Raw genomic sequence first — 20,023 nt, 5'->3', positions numbered from 1 at the left:
TTAAAATGTCGATTCTACCCAAAGCAATCCACACAGTCAATTCAATCCCTATCAAACTAACCCCAGAAACATTCAGAGAGCTAGAACAGACAATTCTAAAATGTTTACAGGACCAGAAAAGACCCCAAATAATCAAAGTAATGTTAAAATAAAAAAGAAAACCAAAACTAGAGGTATCACAACTCTGGACTTCCAGGTATACTGCCAAGCTGTAATCATCAATACAGTATGGTACTGCACAAACACAGACACATGGATCAATGGATTAGGAAAGAAAACCCATAAGCGGACCCATAAATGTATGGCTAACTAGTCTTTTACAAACATGAAATTGTATCCAGTGGAAAAAAGACAGTCTTTTCAGCAAATGGTGTTGGGAAAACTGGACAGCAGCAACATTCAGAAGAATGAACCTGGACCTCTCTCTTACAACATACATGAAAATGAACTCAAGTGGATGAAAGACCCAAATGTAAGACAGGAAGCCATCAAATCCTAGAAGGAAACACAGGCAACAACCATTTTGACCTTGGCTGCACCAACTTCTTAGATATTGTTGCAGAGGCAAGGGAAACAAAAACAAAACTGAACTACTGGACCTCACGAAGATAAAAATCTTCTCCACAGCAAAGGAAACAATCAACAAAACTGTAAGGAACACAGTGGAATGGAAGAAGGTATTTGCAAAGGACATAAAGGGTAATATCTAAAATGTATAAACAACATCAAACTCAACACCAAAAAAACAAATAATCCAGTGAAGAAATGGGCAAAAGACATGACAAAAGACACTTTCCCAAAGAGGCCATCCAGATGGCCCCTCTGTTTCGGAGGGGTTTGTTCTGGGAGTTTTCTGGTCAATGTCTGGGATATTTAGGATTATTTGATAATTATTTAGTTGTGTTCCTGTGTTGATGGGAGCCTGAAATAAGTAAGTAAGTAAGTAAGTAAGTAAGTAAGTAAATAAATAAATAAATATTTAAATATATATAAATATAAATATAAATAATAAATTAAATAAATAACTTAAAAATGAATAAGTAACTTAAAAGAAGAAAATCCTGCCATTTGCAAAAAACGGATGAACCTGGAAGATATATGCTAAGTTAAATAAGCCAGAGACATAAAGAAAAATACTTTACGGTATCATGTATATGTGGAACCTAACTAAAAAATAGAGCTCAAAGAAATATAGAGTAGAACGGTGATTTCCAGAAGTTGGAGTTGGAGGAAATGTAGAGATGTTGGTCAAAGAGTAAACAATTTCACAACAACAAATTAGATAACCTAGATGGACAGGGACCCATCTTGAGAAGCACAAAATCTACCAATGTGGAAAAAAGAAATAAGCTAAATAGACCTAAAGTAAGAGATTAGTCAAGTTAAAAAAAAAAAAACTGTAATCAAAGGAAAGCACAGGATGCAGATGCCTTTTTCCTCCAAATACAACAAAGACATAAAAAAAAAATGAATTCCAGTACATCTTCAACCTTTTCAACAAATGGAAGAAAATGGAAAACAGCACCATGCCAATAAAATATGTTACACCTCCGTGGAAAACAGTCTAATGATTATTCAATTACAATGTAACATAGCAATTCCACTTTTTAGAATATGACAGAACAATTCCATTTCCAGGTATGCACTGAAAACACCATTTATTCAAACAATATCAAGGGATATTTGTATATCTCATGTAAATACAAAAGTTCCTAAGAACCTATTCCCAATCTTGGAGGGAGACAGAAGCAGAGCAGGAGGACCTCAGGCTCCCATCAACACAGGAACACAACTAGATAGTTATCAAGTAATCCTAAATATCCCAGACATTGACCTGAAAACTCACAGAACAAACTCCACAACTAGAGGGAGAGAAGAGGCCACACTGAGTAAGGAGGAAAGTGCAGAGATGTGGTTTAGGGTAGAAATGGAAAGAGGGTGCTACAGAGGTCCTGGTCCCAGAGAAGAATGAGAGAATGGAGCTACAGAGGAAGACTCCCAAAACCACTGTGTGGGAAAATGAGGGTCTGAATTTTCTGAGTTCTTGCAACCAATGGGGCTCAAATATTAAAGGTGGGAGCAGCTGGCTGAGATGGGGCCCAGGGGTACTGCACTGCTCCTGGAGAAAATACAGGCAAACAACTTGCAGGTAGATGGCATGGAAACAATGATTAGAAGGTCACCTGAGGCATGGGGAGGGAGGGGCGCGGGCATTATTCAGTCACTCTTATTGGAGTTTATCCCTGAGGGGCAGCATTCAGCATTCACACAGATACCTCTCTAGGAACAAAGGATCTGGCTAGCCTCATTTCCTTTCCCCAGTCCTCACCATAAACCCAGAACCAACTGGAACCTACCATGACTGCCTAACTTGCTACACCAAGTTGCACACCCCTACACTATGACAAGACCACCTTTCTCAGTCAAGCATGCCTCAGTCCCAGTGTGGCATGCCAGGTCCTCCCACAGAAAATCAGCATAAACCCCTGCCCACACCACATCTCCCAACCAGAGAGTCCTGCAAGGCTTCAGTTCTGGTAAAAGTGGCGTCGGCCCTCATGTCACAAGCATACCAGAGCACACACCACATTCTTTCCAAAGACCAAAAGCAGCCTCTGGAGATATGTCAGAAAGACAGAGGAGTACTACACAATGGCAAAGTACTCACAGCACAGTGGAGTACCTCCCTCCCTAAAGTGGCAGGCCCTGGGTACCACATGACCTCTTCTTCATAAAGCCACGACTCTCAGGATAGGGAGCCATAAGTGTGTTTTATAACACAGAGAAGGAGGCAGAAATGAAGACAAAATGTGAACATGGAAGAATTTATTCCAAATGAAAGAACAAGATAAGGCAAGTAGAGCTCTAAGTGAAACAGATATAAATGACATACTTGATGGAGAATTTAGAACATCTGTAAGGAAACAAGCTGGGATTCAAAACAACAGAAGACCTCAGGGACATCCTTACCACAGAGATAAAAGTGTTAAAAATGAATCCATCAAAAATGAAAGATGCAACAGATGAGATTAAAAACCCACTTCATATAATGAACAGTGCACTGGAATGAGGAAACAAACACAAAAAAGTGAAAACCTGAGCAGGTCAATAACCAAAAAGAAACTGAATCCGTCATCAAAAACTTTCCAAATAAACTAAGTCTAGGGACAGACGGTTTCACAGATGAATTATACTAAACATTTAAAACAGTTAATACCAAGGGATACAGGAGTGCTGGATGCATAGGGGCACTTTTACCCCAATGTTTATACTAGCACTTTCAACAATAGCCAAATTATGGAAAGAGCACAAATGTCTATCAACTGACGAATGGATAAAGAAGTTGTGTTTGTATACACAATGGAATACTACGTGGCAATGAGAAAGAAAGAAATGTGGCCTTTTGTAGCATTGTGGATGGAAGTGGAGAGTGTTATGCTAAGTGAAATAAGTCATACAGAGAAAGACAGATACCATATGTTTTCACTCTTATGTGGATCCTGAGAAAGTTAACAAAAGACCACGGGGGAGGGGACGAAATAAAAAAGAGGTTAGAGAGGGAGGGAGCCAAAACATGAGAGGCTCTTAAAAACTGCGAACACACTGAGGGTTGATGGGGGATGGGAGGGAGGGGTGGTGGGAGGGAGGGAAGGGTGGGTGATGGGTATTGAGTATGAGTCCTGGGTGTTGTATGGAAACCAATTTGACAACAAATTTCATATTAAAAACATAAAAAAATAAAAGAGTTAATACCCATTCTTCTCAAACTATTCCAAAACAAAGAAAAGGAAGGATATCTTCCAAACTCATACTATGAGACCAGCTTTATCTTGATTCCAAATAAGAGGAAGACTACACTGAGAAAGAGAACTACAGGCCACATCCCTGATGGACATGGATGCAAAACTTCGCAATAAAATACTAGCAAATATAATCCAACAATTTATTAAAATAATCATTCACCAGATTATTCCTGGGTTTCAAGGTTGGCTCAATATTCACAAATCTACATGACACTCCACATTAATAAAGAAAAGGATAAGAACCATATAATCATCTCAACAGATACAGAAAAGCATTTGCCAAAACAAAAAACAAAAAAAAAAACCATCCACTCATGATAAAAATCCTTAATAAAGAATATTTACAGGGAATATACTTCAACATAAAAAAAGGACAATTATGAAAACACATAGCTAGAATCATCCTCAATGAAGAAAAACTGATAGTTTTCCCTTTACAAGAAAGGGATGTCCACTCTCCACTAATGTCATTCAGCACGGTAGTAAAAGTCATACCCTCAGCAATCAAAACGAAAGAAAAAGCAGAAAAGAAAGAGAAAGAAAAAGAAGGAAAGAAATAAAGAAAAGGAAGGAAGGGAGGGAGGGAGGGAGGGAGGGAAAGAAAGAGAGAGAGAGAGAGACAGAGAGAAAGAGAGAGAAAAAGAGAGAAAGAAAGAGAGAAAGAGAAAAAACTGGTGAAGGCACTCTAGGAAACAGTATGCAGATTCTCAAAAAGGTAAAAATAGACTATATAATCCGGCAACTGCACTGCTGGGTACTTACCCAAACAATACAAAAACACTAATTCAAAGTGATGCATGCACCCCAATGTTTACAGCATTTATTATTACTATTATTATTATTATTATTATTATTATTATTTATAACAGGCAAAATATGGAAACTGTCCATATGTTCACCAACTTTGAGTAAAAAAGTAGTTATATATGTAGGGAAGCATGGGTAGCTCAGTCGGTTACACATCTGACTTTGTCTCAGGTCATGATTTCGCAATTTGTGAGTTCAAGCCCTGCATCAGGCTCTGTGCTGACAGCTCAGAGGCTGGAGCCTGCTTCAGATTCTGTCTCCCCCTCTCTCTGCCCCTCCCCAACTTGTGTTCTCTCTCTCAAAAATAAACATTAAAAAATTAAAAGAATTTAATTTAATTTAATTTTTTAAAAAATTTAAATTTTAATTTTAAATTTTAAATTTAAAAAGAACTTAAAAAATTAAAAGAATGTAGTGATCTACATACAAAACGGAATATAAGCCATAAAAAAGAATAAAATCTTGCCATTTGTAATGACATGTTTGGAGCTAGAAGCAACATAAGTTAGTCAGAGAAAGGGAAATACCATATGATTTCAACCACGTGTAGAACTTAACAAACTAAACAAATGAGCAAAGGCAGAAATGAAAGAGAAACAGACTGGAAATAGATTTCTAACTCTAGAGAATAGAAGAGAGGTGGTAAGGGAGGTAGTTATGGCTTAAATAGGTGATGGGCATTAGATAGGTACTTGTGATGAGCACATGTATTGTACAGAAGGACTGAATCTCTATACTGTACACCTGACACTAATATTATAGTGTATGCTAACTAACTGGAAGTTATATAAAACTTTAAATTAAGAACAATTCCCAATACCTGTCCCCCCCCCCATAGTAAAGGTGGGAATCAAAAGGTGGAAACAATCCAAGTGTGCATCCAGTTACAAACTGATGAACGAAATGCAGTACAGATATACAGTGGAATATTATTTTGACACCAAAAATGATAAAGACTCCTATAACATTGATGACAGATCATCCTGTGTAAAGGAATGCAGAAACAAAAACCCACGTATCATACGATTTAATTGCTAGGCAATAACCAAAACAGAAAAATCAGTATTCACAGAAAGTTGATTAGTAATTGCCAAAGCCTCCAGGGAGAAGGTAAGTAAAGTGACTGCTCAATGTGTACTAGGATTCTGTAAAAAGTCATGAACATATTCCAGAGCTAAATAGGGAGGATGCTTGTGGAAACCAGCAACACTTACGCAGCTGCTCCTTTCATTTCCCCTCTTGGCCTCTGCCATCTATTAAGCTACTTTCTGTCCGTCTCTACGTCTATTGTTTGTATCTAAGAATTAACTAAATTTCACCCAATTTCCTATCTCTAAATGGTTAAAATAATAAATTTCATGTTAGTCTACCACTTACAAAACATTAGTTAATTACTCACTGAAAAACATTGAACTTACGAGGACACTCGGCTGGCGAGGACTCTCTCCCCGCTGTTTCTCTGAGACAATTTATGCTTACAGACTTTTTCAATAACAAATTCTTGTTATTAAACAGAAGAGTAGAAATTTAAGGTGGTAAAAGAAATGTGAGGCACTAAAAGAAAATGTTACACCAGTAAATAATGTCCCCACTCTTCCCCTTCAAAATGCAAGTATTATTTGGGGGAGCAAGACTTTACATATACAGAGAAATAAGAGTTTCAAGAAGGCTTAGAGCATAGATTCTTCATCAATTTCAAGTTAAACATTTCTTAAAGATAGAAAGTTCTAAATTAAAAACAATACATTATTAAAGGGGGAAAAATTAGCCGTAAATAATCTAAATTACTTAATGCAGCATCTTCTTTAAATAAATACCTTGATATACTCAATCCAATGCTGGAGAAGAACTTGAAAGCCACATTCTATCTTACTGAATACTTGGTAGACTAAAGACAAATCCTCAATTCTATTTTCATCAAGAAGAAAGCTTAAGCCTGAATATTAGAAACATGAAAGCAAAATTAGCAATACAAATACCCACCTCAGATATACGTTAAATGATACATTAATTTGAGATTGTTACATTCAAGACATTTACTCTGGATTAAAAATGCTACAGTCCTAAACTTTGCAAGTAAGTGTCGTATCAGTAAGTGTTTATTAAGAAATAATTAGATGGATGGCAGAAAAAAGAGTGTAATTTATTCCTCTGGACTATTTGTTTTTCCACTGTCATAAATGCTGTCTTGTAAACCACTGTGTATTTCGTATTATTGCCGCAAAACATACATCACATAAATTTATAGTAAATAAGTTTGTAATATAGATATTACTGTGCATGAATTAGAAAATTACAGATTTTAAATAGAACTTTAATTAGACACATTAAATATCTGATTAAGTGCCAGATACTGATTTTTACATAAGAACAGGAAGGTATACAATATACCCAAATACATGGACAAATATAATCATTCTATAAATAAATAAACAAGCATAAAAACCCCAGAATGCAAAAGACATATAGCAATATATTTGCTTCTAAAAAGCCACGTGTTCAGCATCAGAATACATCACTATCGACACGTTGCTTTTCTCTATTCGACATTACCTGAAGAACCCTCACCGTCCAAAGAAACTTTCTGCCAACTCTATCCTAGAAATATATATACCATACTGAACATATAAAATAAAGAAACTAAGGTTAATAAAATATCATAATTTGCTAGTATCTGCCAATTTATAAATTAATAACTTTTCAGCATTCCTCAACTTTGGAGATCTAAAAACTATGCTATTTTAGTTCACCTCTCACTTCCCAGTAACTGTGTTGATAAATTCCTACCTTTTTAATCAATCCATACTACCAGTTTACCATTTATTATTATGGTTTATGTGAAGTATAAATCGTTTTCTGTTCAAATTTAAATTCGTTATAAAAACAGAAAATGAAAAAAGCTATAACAGATGACATATTCGGTTGTAGATTTTTTACTGGCATTTCTAAGCATTAAAACTGTCACGGTAAACTGAAAACTGTCAATCATTAAAAAGTTGTTCTAAACTGCACAGGGGCAATGACTGCACATTGTCATTAATATACTAAAAACCAATCAAATATGTGTGTTAAAACAGACTGATTTTATGACATGTAAATTATATATCAATGTTTTAAAGACAAGTAGGACTTTGGTAGTGAAATATTTCTTAAATCCAAAGATAGGACTTGAATAGAAAAATATCTTAGTTTTCCACATTTGGGGCCTCATTATTTACAAATCTCTATTTTCAATTTACATTATAAAATATTATTGTTGAGATGAACACTGAACCATCCTACACACCTACAAAACTGATTGGAGGATTAACACAACACTCTGCACAACCTGAACCACAGAATTCATCAGGAATTCACCCCAAAAGAAAGAGCACAAAGAAACGACAGCCAGGGATTTAACCAACACAGATACAAGCAAGACGTCTGAACCAGAATTTAGAATCACGATAATATGAATACTGGCTGGAGTCCAAAATAGACTACAGTCCCTTTGTGCAGAGATAAAAGAAGTAAAAAAATACCCAGAGTTAAATTAAAAATGCTATAACTGAGCTGTGATCACGGATGGATGCACGGGCAGCAAGCATGGATGAGGCAGAAAAGAGAATCAGCGATATAGACGACAAATTTACAGAGAATAAAAAAGCAGAGAAAAAGAGGGAGATTAAGGCAAAAAAGCACGATTTAAGAATTCGAGAAATCAGTGACTCATTAAAAAGTAACGACATCAGAATCATAGGGGTCCCAGAGGAGGAACAGAGAGAAATAGGGGTAGAAGGGTTAAGTGAGCAAATCACAGCAGAAAACTTTGCTAACCTGGGGAAAGACCCAGACATCAAAATCCAGGAAGCACAGAGGACCCTCATTAGATTCAATAAAAACTGACCCTCAACAAGGCATATCATAGTCAAATTCACAAAACAGTCAGGCAAGGAGAGACTCATCAAAGCAGCAAGGGAAAAAAGTCCCTAAACTGTAAGGGAAGACAGAACAGGTTTGCAGCAGACCTATCCACAGAAACTTGGCAGGCCAGAAAGGAGCGGCAGCAGGATATTTTAATGTGCTGAATCAGAAAAATAGACAGCCAAGAATTCTTTATCCAGCAAGATGGTCATTCAAAATAAAAGGAAAGATAAAGATTCCCAGACAAACAAAAATTAAAGGAGTTTGTGTCCACTAAACCAGCCCTGCAAAAAATTTTAAGGGGGACTCTCCGAGGGGAGAAAAGATGAAAAAAAAATGTATGTATACACACACACATACATATATACATACACACACACGTATATGTATACATATATACAAATATATATACACACGCACACACACATATATATGCACACACACACACATGCATACATACATACGTACGTACATACATACATACCAAAATCAAGAAAGAAAGAACCAGAGAAGATCACCAGAAACTCCAATTCTACAAGCTTTATAATGGCAATAAATTAGTATCTGTCAGTACTCACTCTAAATGTCAATGTACTCAATGCTCCCATCAAAAGACATACGGTAACAGAATGGGTAAGAAAACAATTACCATCTATATGCTGTTTACAAGAGACACACTTGAGACCTAAAGACACCTTTAGATTGAAAAGGGGATGGGGAACCATCTATCGTGCTAATGGTCAAGAAAAGAAAGCCAGAATAGCCACACTTCTATCAGGCAATCTAGACTTTAAAATAAATAATGTATCGAGAGATGCAGAAAAGGCATTATGTCATAACCAAGGGGTCTACCCACCAGGAAGACCTAACAATTGTAAACATTGATGCGCCAAATGAGGCAGCACCCAAATATTTAATTCAATTAATCACAAACATAAAGAAACTCATTGATAGTAATACCGTTATAGTAGGAGACTTCAACACCCCAATCACAGCAATGGACAGATCGTCTAATCAAAATATCAAGGAGGACACAATGGCTTTGAATGACACACTGGACCAGATGGACTTCACAGATATATTCAGAACATTTCATCCTACAGCAATAGAATATACATTCTTCACAGGTGCACATGGAACGTTCTCCAGAATTGACCATATACTGGGACACAAATCAGCCCTAAGTAAGTACAAAAGTATAGAGATCACACCGTGCATATTTTCAGACCACAACACTATGAAACTCAAAATCAACCACAAGAAAAAAAACATTGGAAAGGTAACAAATACTTGGAGACTGAAGAACATCCTACTAAAGAATGAATGCGCTAACCCAGCAGTTAAGAAGGAAATTAAAAAGCATATCGAAGTCAATGAAAATGATAATACCACATCCCAAAACCTCTGAGATGCAACAAAGGAGGTCATAAGAGGAAAGTACACAGCAATCCAGGCCTTCCTAAAGAAGGAAGAAAGATCGCAGAGACACAACCTAACCTTACGCCTTATGGAGCTGGAAAAAGAACAGCAAATAAAACCTAAAACCAGCAGAAGACAGGAAATAATAAAGATTAGAGCAGAAATTAATGTTATCGAAAACAACCAACCAACCAACCAACCAACCAACCAAACAGTAGAACAGAACAATGAAACCAGAAGCTTCTTCTTTGAAAGAATTAACAAAATTGATAAACTAGAGTGATTGATCAAGAAGAAAAAGAAAAGGACCCAAATAAATAAAATCAAGAATGAAAGAAGAGTGATCACAACAAACACAGCAGAAATAAAAACCATAATAAGCGAACATTACGAGCAATTATATGCCAATAAAAGGGGCAATCTGGAAGAAGTGGACATATTCCTAGAAACATGTACACTACCAAAACTGAAACAGGAAGAAATAGAAAATTTGAACACACCCATTACCAGTAAGGAAATCGAATTAGTAATCAAAAATCTGCCAAAACACAAGAGTCCAGAGCCAGATGGCTTTCCAGGGGAATTCTACCCAACATTTAAGGAAGACTGAACACCTATTCTCTTGAAGCTGTTCCAAAACATAGAAATGGAAGGAAAACTTCCAAACTCTTTCTATGAAGTCAGCATTACCTTGATTCCAAAACCAGAGACCCTACTAAAAAGGAGAACTATAGACCAATTTCCCTGATGAACATGGATGTCAAAATCCTCAACAAGGTATTAACCAACAATACATGAAAAAATACATTAAATACACTAAAACAATACATTAAAAAAATTATGAACATGGATGCAAAATCCTCAACAAGATAGTAGGCAACTGGATTCAACAATACATTAAGAAAGTTATTTACCATGACCAAGTGGGATTTATACCAGGGATTACAGGGCTGGTTCAATATCCACAACACAACATGATTCACCATATCAATAAAAGAAAGGATAAGAATAATACGATCCTCTCAATAAATGCAGAGAAAGCATTTGACAAAATACAGCATCCTTTCTTGATAAAAACCCTCAAGAAAGTAGGGATAGAAGGAGCATACCTCGAAATCATAAAAGCCATATATGAACGACCCAATGCTAATATCATCCTCAATGGGGAAAAATTGAGAGAATGGGGAAAAAATTCCTGACCCTAAGGTCAGGAACAAGACAGGGATGTCCTTTCTCACCACTGTTACTCGACATAGTATTGGAAGTCTTAGCCTCTGCCATCAGACAACACAAAGAAATAAAAGGCTTCCAAATCAGCCAGGAGGAGGTCAAACATTCACTCTTCACAGATGACATGATACTCTACATGGAACACCCAAAAGATTCCACCAAAAACTACAAGAATTAATTCATGAATTCAACAAAGTTGCAGGATATAAACTCAACGCACAGAAATCAACTGCATTCCTATACACCAACAGTGAAGCGACAGAAATACAAATCAAGGAATTGATCCCCTCTTCAGTTGCACCAAAAACCCATAAAATACCTAGAAATACATCTAACCAAAGAGGTAGAAAATCTATACACTGAAAACAATAGAAAGCTTATGAGACAAATTGCAGAAGACACAAAAAAAAAAAATGGAAAAAGATTCCATGCTCCATAGGAAGAACAAATATTGTTAAAATGTCAATACTACCTAAAGCAATCTACATATTCAATGCAATCTCTATCAAAATAACACCAGCGTTCTTCACGGAGCTAGAACAAACAATCCTAAAATTTGTATGGAACCAGAAAATACCCTGAATGGCCAAAGCAATCTTGAAAAAGAAAACCAAAGCAGGAGGCCTCACAATCCCAGACTTCAGGCTATACTAAAAGCTCTAATCATCAAGACAGTATGGCACTGGCACAAGAACAGACACTCAGATCAACAGAACAGAAGAGAGAACCCAGACATGGACCCACAGACGTATCACCAACTCCAGGATATTAGTTCCAGTCTTTTGAACTCATTATCTAGGGCAGCTTTGTCCTGTGGCTGTGTGGAGTGTGAAATGAAAGGCTGCTCTAGTAATGGCAAATACTTTAGGTATGGTATCTATCAAACTTAATTCTCACAGAAACATTGCTAAACTTTCAACTTTGCAGTTTGCAGACTGCTGGTGGACAAGTTATGGTGGAGAACTGATTTACTGTTGGTGCAAGTAGGTATATTTCTTCTAACTTTGAGGCTAACAGCATAGAAGTGTGCCCAGAAGGTGAAGATTTCCTGCACAAAGACACTGATGAAAGAAATCTATCAATGTAGTTCACAGCCAAATGCAGGGTCTCATTCTGTGCTTTGTACTATTCTCCTATTTAAACCAGTCCACAAGCACAGAAAACTGTTTATTAGGTCTTACAGATTTCTCCATGTAACCCACTTGAGGCCTGCATTTAAAAAAAAATGTTAACACTGAATTCATTTTTGAGATACAGAGAGACAGAGCACAGGTGCAGGAGGGGCAGAGAGACAGGGAGACACAGAATCCGAAGTAGGCTCCAGGCTCTGCTCTGTCAGGACAGAGACCTAAGCGGGTCTCGAACTAATGAACTGCAAGATTATGACCTGAGCCCAAAGTGGACACTTAACGCTTCACTGACAGAGCCACCCAGGTGCCCCTTTAGGTTTACATTTAATCTCCATTTCCCTAAGGTATGTGTCAATATCCTCATGATAATCCAGGACTTCTTTAACATTCATTGGGTTTCCATCTTCTAGTACAATTGATATGTCCGTAATGCGTGGTGACTCAAAACTACTATCCATTGGATAATCAAGAGATACCAGTGGTTCTCTTGGTCTAGGTAAAGTAAAAGCTAAATTGAAAGCCAGCACATTTTCATGATTTTTTTTTTTTTTTTTTTTTAGATTCATCTGGCCTTTTTCAGTCTAGTCTTGTGTTTTATCCGCCTGGTAAATGGAGGATGCTTACTGTTTGCTTCCCAGGGAGGTACAGCAGCATGTTCATCATGCATAGGAAGATCCTTAAGAGGCGCAATCTGTTGTGTCTTGGGCCTTTGCTGTGACACCGCAAAGCATGGTTCCTGGCCTTCAGTACAGCCACGCCTTCCCAAGTTTATTGAGCAGGCACCACCTTCTCTTGGTTGATGTTCTTCTGGCCCTCTTGGATTGCCATGTGCTACAGTTATCAGCAGCCCCTCTGGTTCTAGGCCTGGGCATGGAGCTGCCCAACATCACAGCTTCTGGGATCTTGGTGGGATAAGTCCGTGGCGCAAAGCAGTGTGTACTCTTTCCCAGGCCAAGAAACACTCCAGCCACATCCAGCTGCCCCATCTCTAGGCAGCTTGCCCGCTAAGGATAACGCAGTACCAAGGAGGTTGCAAAAGGCATATGCAAGCAGTGTGCAGGGATAAAGATGCTTCCAAGACGCAGCAAGCAGCCCACTGGAGTGGCAGCTGGCTGTTCCTGCAGTTCAGGTAGTTAATACACCAAATAACTCAATAAGGCATTTTCAGAGACACTTGCCATATCTTCTGCACTGTAACTACATCTATACTGAAAATAGTTAACAAGTTAAAATGCAAGCATCAAAATATTTAGAGTGCACTGTTTAGCTCATACAGGATTCCTATTCCTAAAAGGTTCCGCAGGTGGATGGTACTGATGGCTCCAAATATTGTGAATGAAATTACTGCCACTGAAATGTATGCTTAAAAGTAGTTAAAACGGTGAAGTTTAAGTTATGTATATTTATCAAAAGAGGAAACTTACAATCGGAAGTAATGGTATTTCACTGTTGGCTTATAAATGTATACTTCCTATATCTCTCAGACATAATTTTAGATTAATAAAACAAGGCTGCATCTTGTAGACTTTCTGGTTTGGAAAACAATTTTCTTCAGAATGTTGAAAGATTGTGCTCATTTCAGCAGCACATATCCTAGAATCTTGAAAGACTTTTATCTTTTAATTTTTGCCATTATTGTGGCCTCTGTGTAGATGAACTCATGGGATGGGTGTTTTGTTTTGTTTTGTTGTTTTGTTTTGTTTTGTTTTGTTTTCTCTGGATCCAACCATTTCTCTGAACCTTCACTTTGCAGTAAATTGTACCCTAAATATCTTCAGTCAGTATTTAGTGAATACTGAAGGTAGGGGAAGATATGGGACTTCATTTTAGCTAGAAAAAGTTACTAAAAATGCATTTATTTAATATAAATGTGAGGATCTACATAAGACTGCACATAATTACAAATGCTTCAACTGAAAGCCTGAGATACAATGGACCTATAACATTTCTAAGGAGAAATTTAATTTTAAATAAGGAAATCCTATAAATAAGCCAAGATTTGTAAGAATATTTGTATTAAGATGATCCAGAAATCACCCCTAGTTCATAACTTCTCGGGGATACCTAATGTTCTAATGGGTGATTTGTCTTCTGAAATGTCTGCCTAACATCCATGTTAGAATCAGTCTTCGTTCCCTGACCATCAGCTTAATTATTGCGAGGACTGCAAGCCCAGAAGAGATGTAGGTATGAAAGGATACAGATAATGTACACGATGGTTAACCCATAAATAGGCATCCGTGAAGTTTACTACTATCTGGAATCCTAATAAACAAGAATTTTTCTTTCCACTAATAAGCAAGAGTTCACAAATTTTCTCCAATCCAATATATGTCCATCTGTCCATTCAGCAGTGAAAAAACTAAAACATTTCCTCATTCTTACTGAGAATCCTCTCCTTAATTCAGGTGTTTCACAAACTATGTGGAAAGCCTTGTAGATATGCACATTTTTCTGTTACCACAGAAACAATAATCTATTTAGTAAGTCAAACAAACAAACAAACAAAACCCACTGGTTTTCAAGGACAAACACCTGTTACACCTGTAGAAACCCATCCCAAAGATGTTTCCTAGAAGAGTGAAAATGTCCGTAAGTCATATGGGGGGCTTACAGTATCACTCTATTCTAAGACCAAGATTAGAAACACAATTATTTTAATTTTATCTAATTCCATTCTATTATTGTGCAGTAAAGGATATCTCTTGCTTAAAGAAAAGTCTGGCCTTTATACAGCTTCTGGAAGGTAATCAGTAAACTCTCTGAATACCACGCAGGATAAAATTTTATTTACTGGGGGGCAATGGGCCATGCTACACAGTTCATGGTAAAATGTGACTCATGGTGGGGGGTTTGGGCCAGGAAATACCAGCCTGATCTCTGAAGGGACTGGACACTAAGATCAGTCATGCTGAAAGTCAACCATGTGATGTGAGTTTCCCTACTTGGCAACACTATATGCATGCTTTCAATCACAATTTCTAGGAGAGTTAAGCTCTGTCCGTACAACCCTAGTGGGAGAAGACCACTGAAAGTTCATGCCTGGACTTTGTTCTATGATCCTCTTCTCTTTGATGATTTCAACTTACATGTTTCATCATTATCTTTTCTGAATTCTTGGGAGTACTTTTTAGCAAATTGCTGAACTTGAGGGTGGTCCTGGACACCTCACCCAGCTGCATTCATATTCCAAAAATAAAAAAAAAATAAGATGATAGAGAAATTTTAAATTATGAGTTCTTCTGACTCTATTTCATTTTAATTTCAAATATCTGAAATACCTTTCTGATGATATGAATTTCCTTCTAATAGAAAAATTCACAGTACTGGTGCTCTCCCCACTCTATATTTCTGTTGTCAAATAAATAGTTAGGGGTGCCTGGTTGGGTCAGTCAGCTGAACATCCAACTCTGGGTTTCAGTGGCTCAGGTCATGATCCCAGGTTCATGAGACTGAGCCTGTGTCAGGTTCAACAACAAGTGTAGAGCCTTCTTAGGATTCTCTCTCTCTCCCTTTGGCCCTCTCATCAGGGTCACTCTCTCTTCAAGTGAAATGAAATGAGATTAAATGATATGGAATGAAATGAGATGGAAAGAGATGAAATAAGATAAATTAAAATATAGTTAAATTTTATGTATTTAATTTATTTACAAGGCACTTCAAGTGATAAGGAAAAATAATAACCAAATGTATACTGTGGACAGGAATAAAACTTAAAATTATAGAATACTCTGGATTAACATACGAAAAAGTCCTTTCCCAAGAATAAAATTACCTTAATTAATATGACATTCTCCCTTCTTCAACCATAAAATCAAGGCTCCATCTGTCTAAAAAGTTACTACAATATTCTCCTACATGCTCTTTGTGCTCAAGAAGATTTTAATCATATCTAGAATATAATCCAATTTTTCAAAAGGCCAATGTGATCAACTACACTTACTCTCTCCAGTTTAAACTAACATTCACTATTCCCTAAAGCCTTGTTAAGTATACTTCAGCAACACCAGGATTCCCTGTTTATGATCATGCCTAAATCTTTTCCTCGTGGGAGGTCACTAGACACAGACTCTCCTTTCAATAATGTACTTCTTTTCAACGTTAGGTTTTAGTTTACATGCACTCATTTAATAAGGTTTTCTAAAAAATTATGTCCTGTATTGAATCCATTTATTTTGCACCAAGAAGCAAAAGCTCATCACAAATTTGTTGAACAAATGTTGCCTTTACGTGAAGAAAAGGGAAAATACCAGAAGCAAAACATGTGCTCAACAGCCCTAACCTACAATCTAAAATTTTAAAACACCAGAAAAAAAGGTAACAATACAGACTATTTTTAAAACATCAGCCAAAAATAAAGCTTGAGCACATTACTATCTCAAGGTATATGTGTAACTCTCATTTAGTATTCTTATAAAAAAACCCTGAATATACTACATGACACAAACTGCTTTGGCAAATGAGAGAATGAGAAAACAATTGTATCTGGTTTTATCAATCATTTTAAAGGAAGACTTACACACAGAATGCATTAATAATTAAAATCATTTAAAAATGTAAAAAAATAAAATTATTTTCTTTAATAATGCCTTCTCAAAACATACATATTCTCATTTACCTTTCTGAAGAACTGCTGATAAGTGTTCACCTAGAAGCTGCTTTTCTAGCATAGTGATCAGTTGTTCCCTGTTTAAAAAAACGAGTTTAGAATCACTGCAAGATTCTCCTAATGGAGAGTTAAAACGGTTTTCCAAAACCCTGCTGCATATATTATTGTCATCTGTCCTGATTTCTGTTTTACATTGTTATGCATGTATGAGTGCCATAAGATTTGTAGTCTGGTCTTCAGGAGACTGAATTTCATTGCATGAACTTCTGATTTCAGAGTTATAATTATCATTACATAACTACAGAAAATTATGTGATAATAATAAACATCTAGTTTACATAAAAATTACTATTTTACCTCTAATTAAACAAGACCAACAACAAATTTTCTAAAGTTTCCCACTCATCCAAAAAACTAAAAAATAAACTTACGAAGAAATTTTTATTTGTCAGGCTTTCCCATCTTTTTGATACAAATGAAGAAAGGAGAAAGGCAGGAACTAAGCAAAAAAGGTGAAGAACTATATTATTTAATCCTATCATACGACAACTTAAAAGTTTTTTAACATTTATTTTTGAGATACAGTGAGAGAGAGAAAGCATGCACACGATCAGGGTAGGGGCAGAGAAAGAGGGAGACACAGAATCCAAAGCAGGCTCCATGCTCTGAGTTATCAGCACAGACATGAACTGAGGCAAGGTGAAGTCAGATGCTTAACTGACTAAGCCACCCAGGTGTCCCTGATAATTTCTGATCTAAGTAAAGCAAAATCAAAGTGTATATAAATATGGTATATAGAAATTACATATACAAATACAAAATATGTAATTCTTACTGTGTGTTAAGGCATAGGTAGGTTCTAACTCTGTCTACTTCTCCTTCTAGGAGCTTCTTGATGTGGTAAAGACACCCAGGAATCTGAAAATAAAATTTTTACCTTCCTATTTTAAGAATCATGGGACTTAAAGAACGAAAGTTACAAAGTTTTTGTAGCAAGCAAACAAAAACATTCTTCTTTTAAATCAATTTAGTGTCATAACCTTGAAAGGCACAGCTATATGGTCATTTTGTTTCTATCAAGTCAGAATGTCAAGAATTATTAAACTGGTTACAGCTTGTAACTGGAATCCATGCTTTGAAAATTTAATATAACCAAACAAAAATATAAAATACATGAAGCAAAGGGCTGTTATAAATGAAGAGAAACACTGAAAATTCAACAAAAGCTGATGACTTGACTACATACAGATCTATGATGCACAGTACATACAGAATGTACATGATATATAAAAGGACATATATTATATCCAAAATAATGGATAGAGTACTCAGACAGAAACCAGCAAGTTAACATAATACTTTAACAACACTAAACACGAAAAAGTATTTATAGAACACTCCACTCAACAACAGAATACACTTCTGCTCAAAGTGCACACAGAATATTCTGCAAGACAGACCTCATCAAGTCACACACAAAACAAGCAAATAAATTTTAAATGAATGAAATTATAAAAACTGTGCTCATTCATCAAAATGGAGTGAAACATGGGAAAATAAGAAAATTTGAGAAAGTCACAAATATGTGGAAATTAGACAACACATTTCTCAATAATCAAGGTGTCAATGAAGAAATCAAAGAGAAACTACAAAGTACCTTAAAATAGGTGAAAACGGGGCTAGAACATACCTAAACTTAATATGGCAGCTAACACATTATTTAGAAGAAAATTTATGGTTATAAATAATTACATCAGAAAAACAAAGACCTCAAAACAAAATAAACTTTAAAAAAAAAACCTACTTTCTATCTAAAGACACTGGAAAAAGACAAAGTAAAATGAAAGCAAATGAAGAAACAATATTTAGCATAGAATTTAATGAGAGAGAAATGAAAAAAAAAAAAAAAAACAATAGAAAAAAAATTAACCATACCAAGAGTTGCTTCTTTGAAAAGATCAACAAAGTAGACAAATCTTTAGCATAACTGACCAAAAAAGAAAAAAAAGAATAAAAAATTGTCAGGAAGAAAGGTTTGTCAAAATTTATAGGAATTATAAAGAAACATGGTTCTTTACATATTAATAATCTTTTCTATGGATATTGAAAGAATTTATAATTATCATCTTGATCTCAAATACCTCTTTTTTTTGCACTAGCTTCCTTCCCTCTGCTGCATAGAACCTGCTTGTTTCTTCTAAGAATTTACTCTCAAAAGATTCTTGGTAAATCTAATAATGGAATATATAAAAGAAACTTAGTTAAAAGTTATCTTTAAGATATCACATTAGAAATCAGTTTCAATTTAATGAAAGTTAAGGAATTACTTACCCGCAAATCAGAAAGCATAGTTACAAGCCTTTGAATAAGACATCGATCAACCATTTCGCCATTTCTTTCTTTCGCAATCAACACAAGAATTCCATCTATGGTCCTGCTACGAACATTCTGATCACAAATTATATATGATTTAAATAATTCAAGGCCCATATCCCTAAAACAAACAAAAAATCTGCCTAAATTTTGGCTTATATTTTCCCCATCAGTTACACTTCTGTGTATATAATGCATTTCCCAGTCAAAACAAAATATAACTTGATGTTAAATTCACTGTATCTACAGTTGGATAAATATTTCTATTTTGTTTTTTGATGGTCTGAAATCACTAAATAAGATTTCAGTGTAAATAAGGCACAGTGGATGACATGTATAATTCAGTAATTTCTTAAAAATTAAGCAAAATTTAGGACGCTAAAGCTTCTAAACTGGCCTTAGATTTTTAGCCTTCATAATAAGCACAATGGTATGAATAATATCGACATTAATATCAACGTAGTGACCTTCTAGTGTTTTATAACGAAGTATTTCAAATGGGATTCAGTGTCCTAGATTAGATTCTAGAACTAGTATGTTTCCTAATTAAGACATGTTTTTAAATTGAGGTAAATTATAAAGTAACACTTAAAACTGTGTTACCATGTACTCAAATATCATTTTAAAAAAGTCAAAGTTTTAGGATACAAAGAAATACACATTTTGAAAATGATTTTTCTCTTATTGTGTTTTCTCTCAGAAGATAAAGGAGATGATTATAAATCACATGTAACAGTGTTTTAAGTAAT

At 35.7% G+C, this 20,023-nt stretch overlaps 1 protein-coding gene and 1 pseudogene across 1 annotated transcript in view; both read right to left on the bottom strand.

Moving 5' to 3' along the window:
- The window catches only part of LOC128777206 (cullin-4B-like), a gene marked incomplete at its 3' end in the record, with an annotated part of 38,896 nt that extends 19,096 nt beyond the window's left edge, over positions 1–19,800 (bottom strand). The window contains exons 1-5 of the mRNA XM_053902912.1: positions 19,233–19,800; positions 19,043–19,132; positions 17,737–17,819; positions 16,911–16,978; positions 6,428–6,546 (exon numbers count right to left, since the gene is read on the bottom strand). Coding sequence (XP_053758887.1) covers positions 6,428–6,546; positions 16,911–16,978; positions 17,737–17,819; positions 19,043–19,132; positions 19,233–19,472 — 600 coding nt within the window. The remainder of the gene's footprint in view (positions 1–6,427; positions 6,547–16,910; positions 16,979–17,736; positions 17,820–19,042; positions 19,133–19,232) is intronic.
- LOC128777207 (cyclin-A2-like) lies at positions 12,446–13,419 on the bottom strand (annotated as a pseudogene).
- Positions 19,801–20,023: the final 223 nt, after the last annotated feature.

Source organism: Panthera pardus, unplaced genomic scaffold, assembly GCF_024362965.1.
Source record: "Panthera pardus isolate Hobbes unplaced genomic scaffold, ASM2436296v1 HiC_scaffold_154, whole genome shotgun sequence".
Classification (NCBI taxonomy): Eukaryota; Metazoa; Chordata; class Mammalia; order Carnivora; family Felidae; genus Panthera; species Panthera pardus.
Note: the sequence above shows the minus strand (reverse complement) of the source record. Positions and strands in the feature narration are given on the sequence as shown.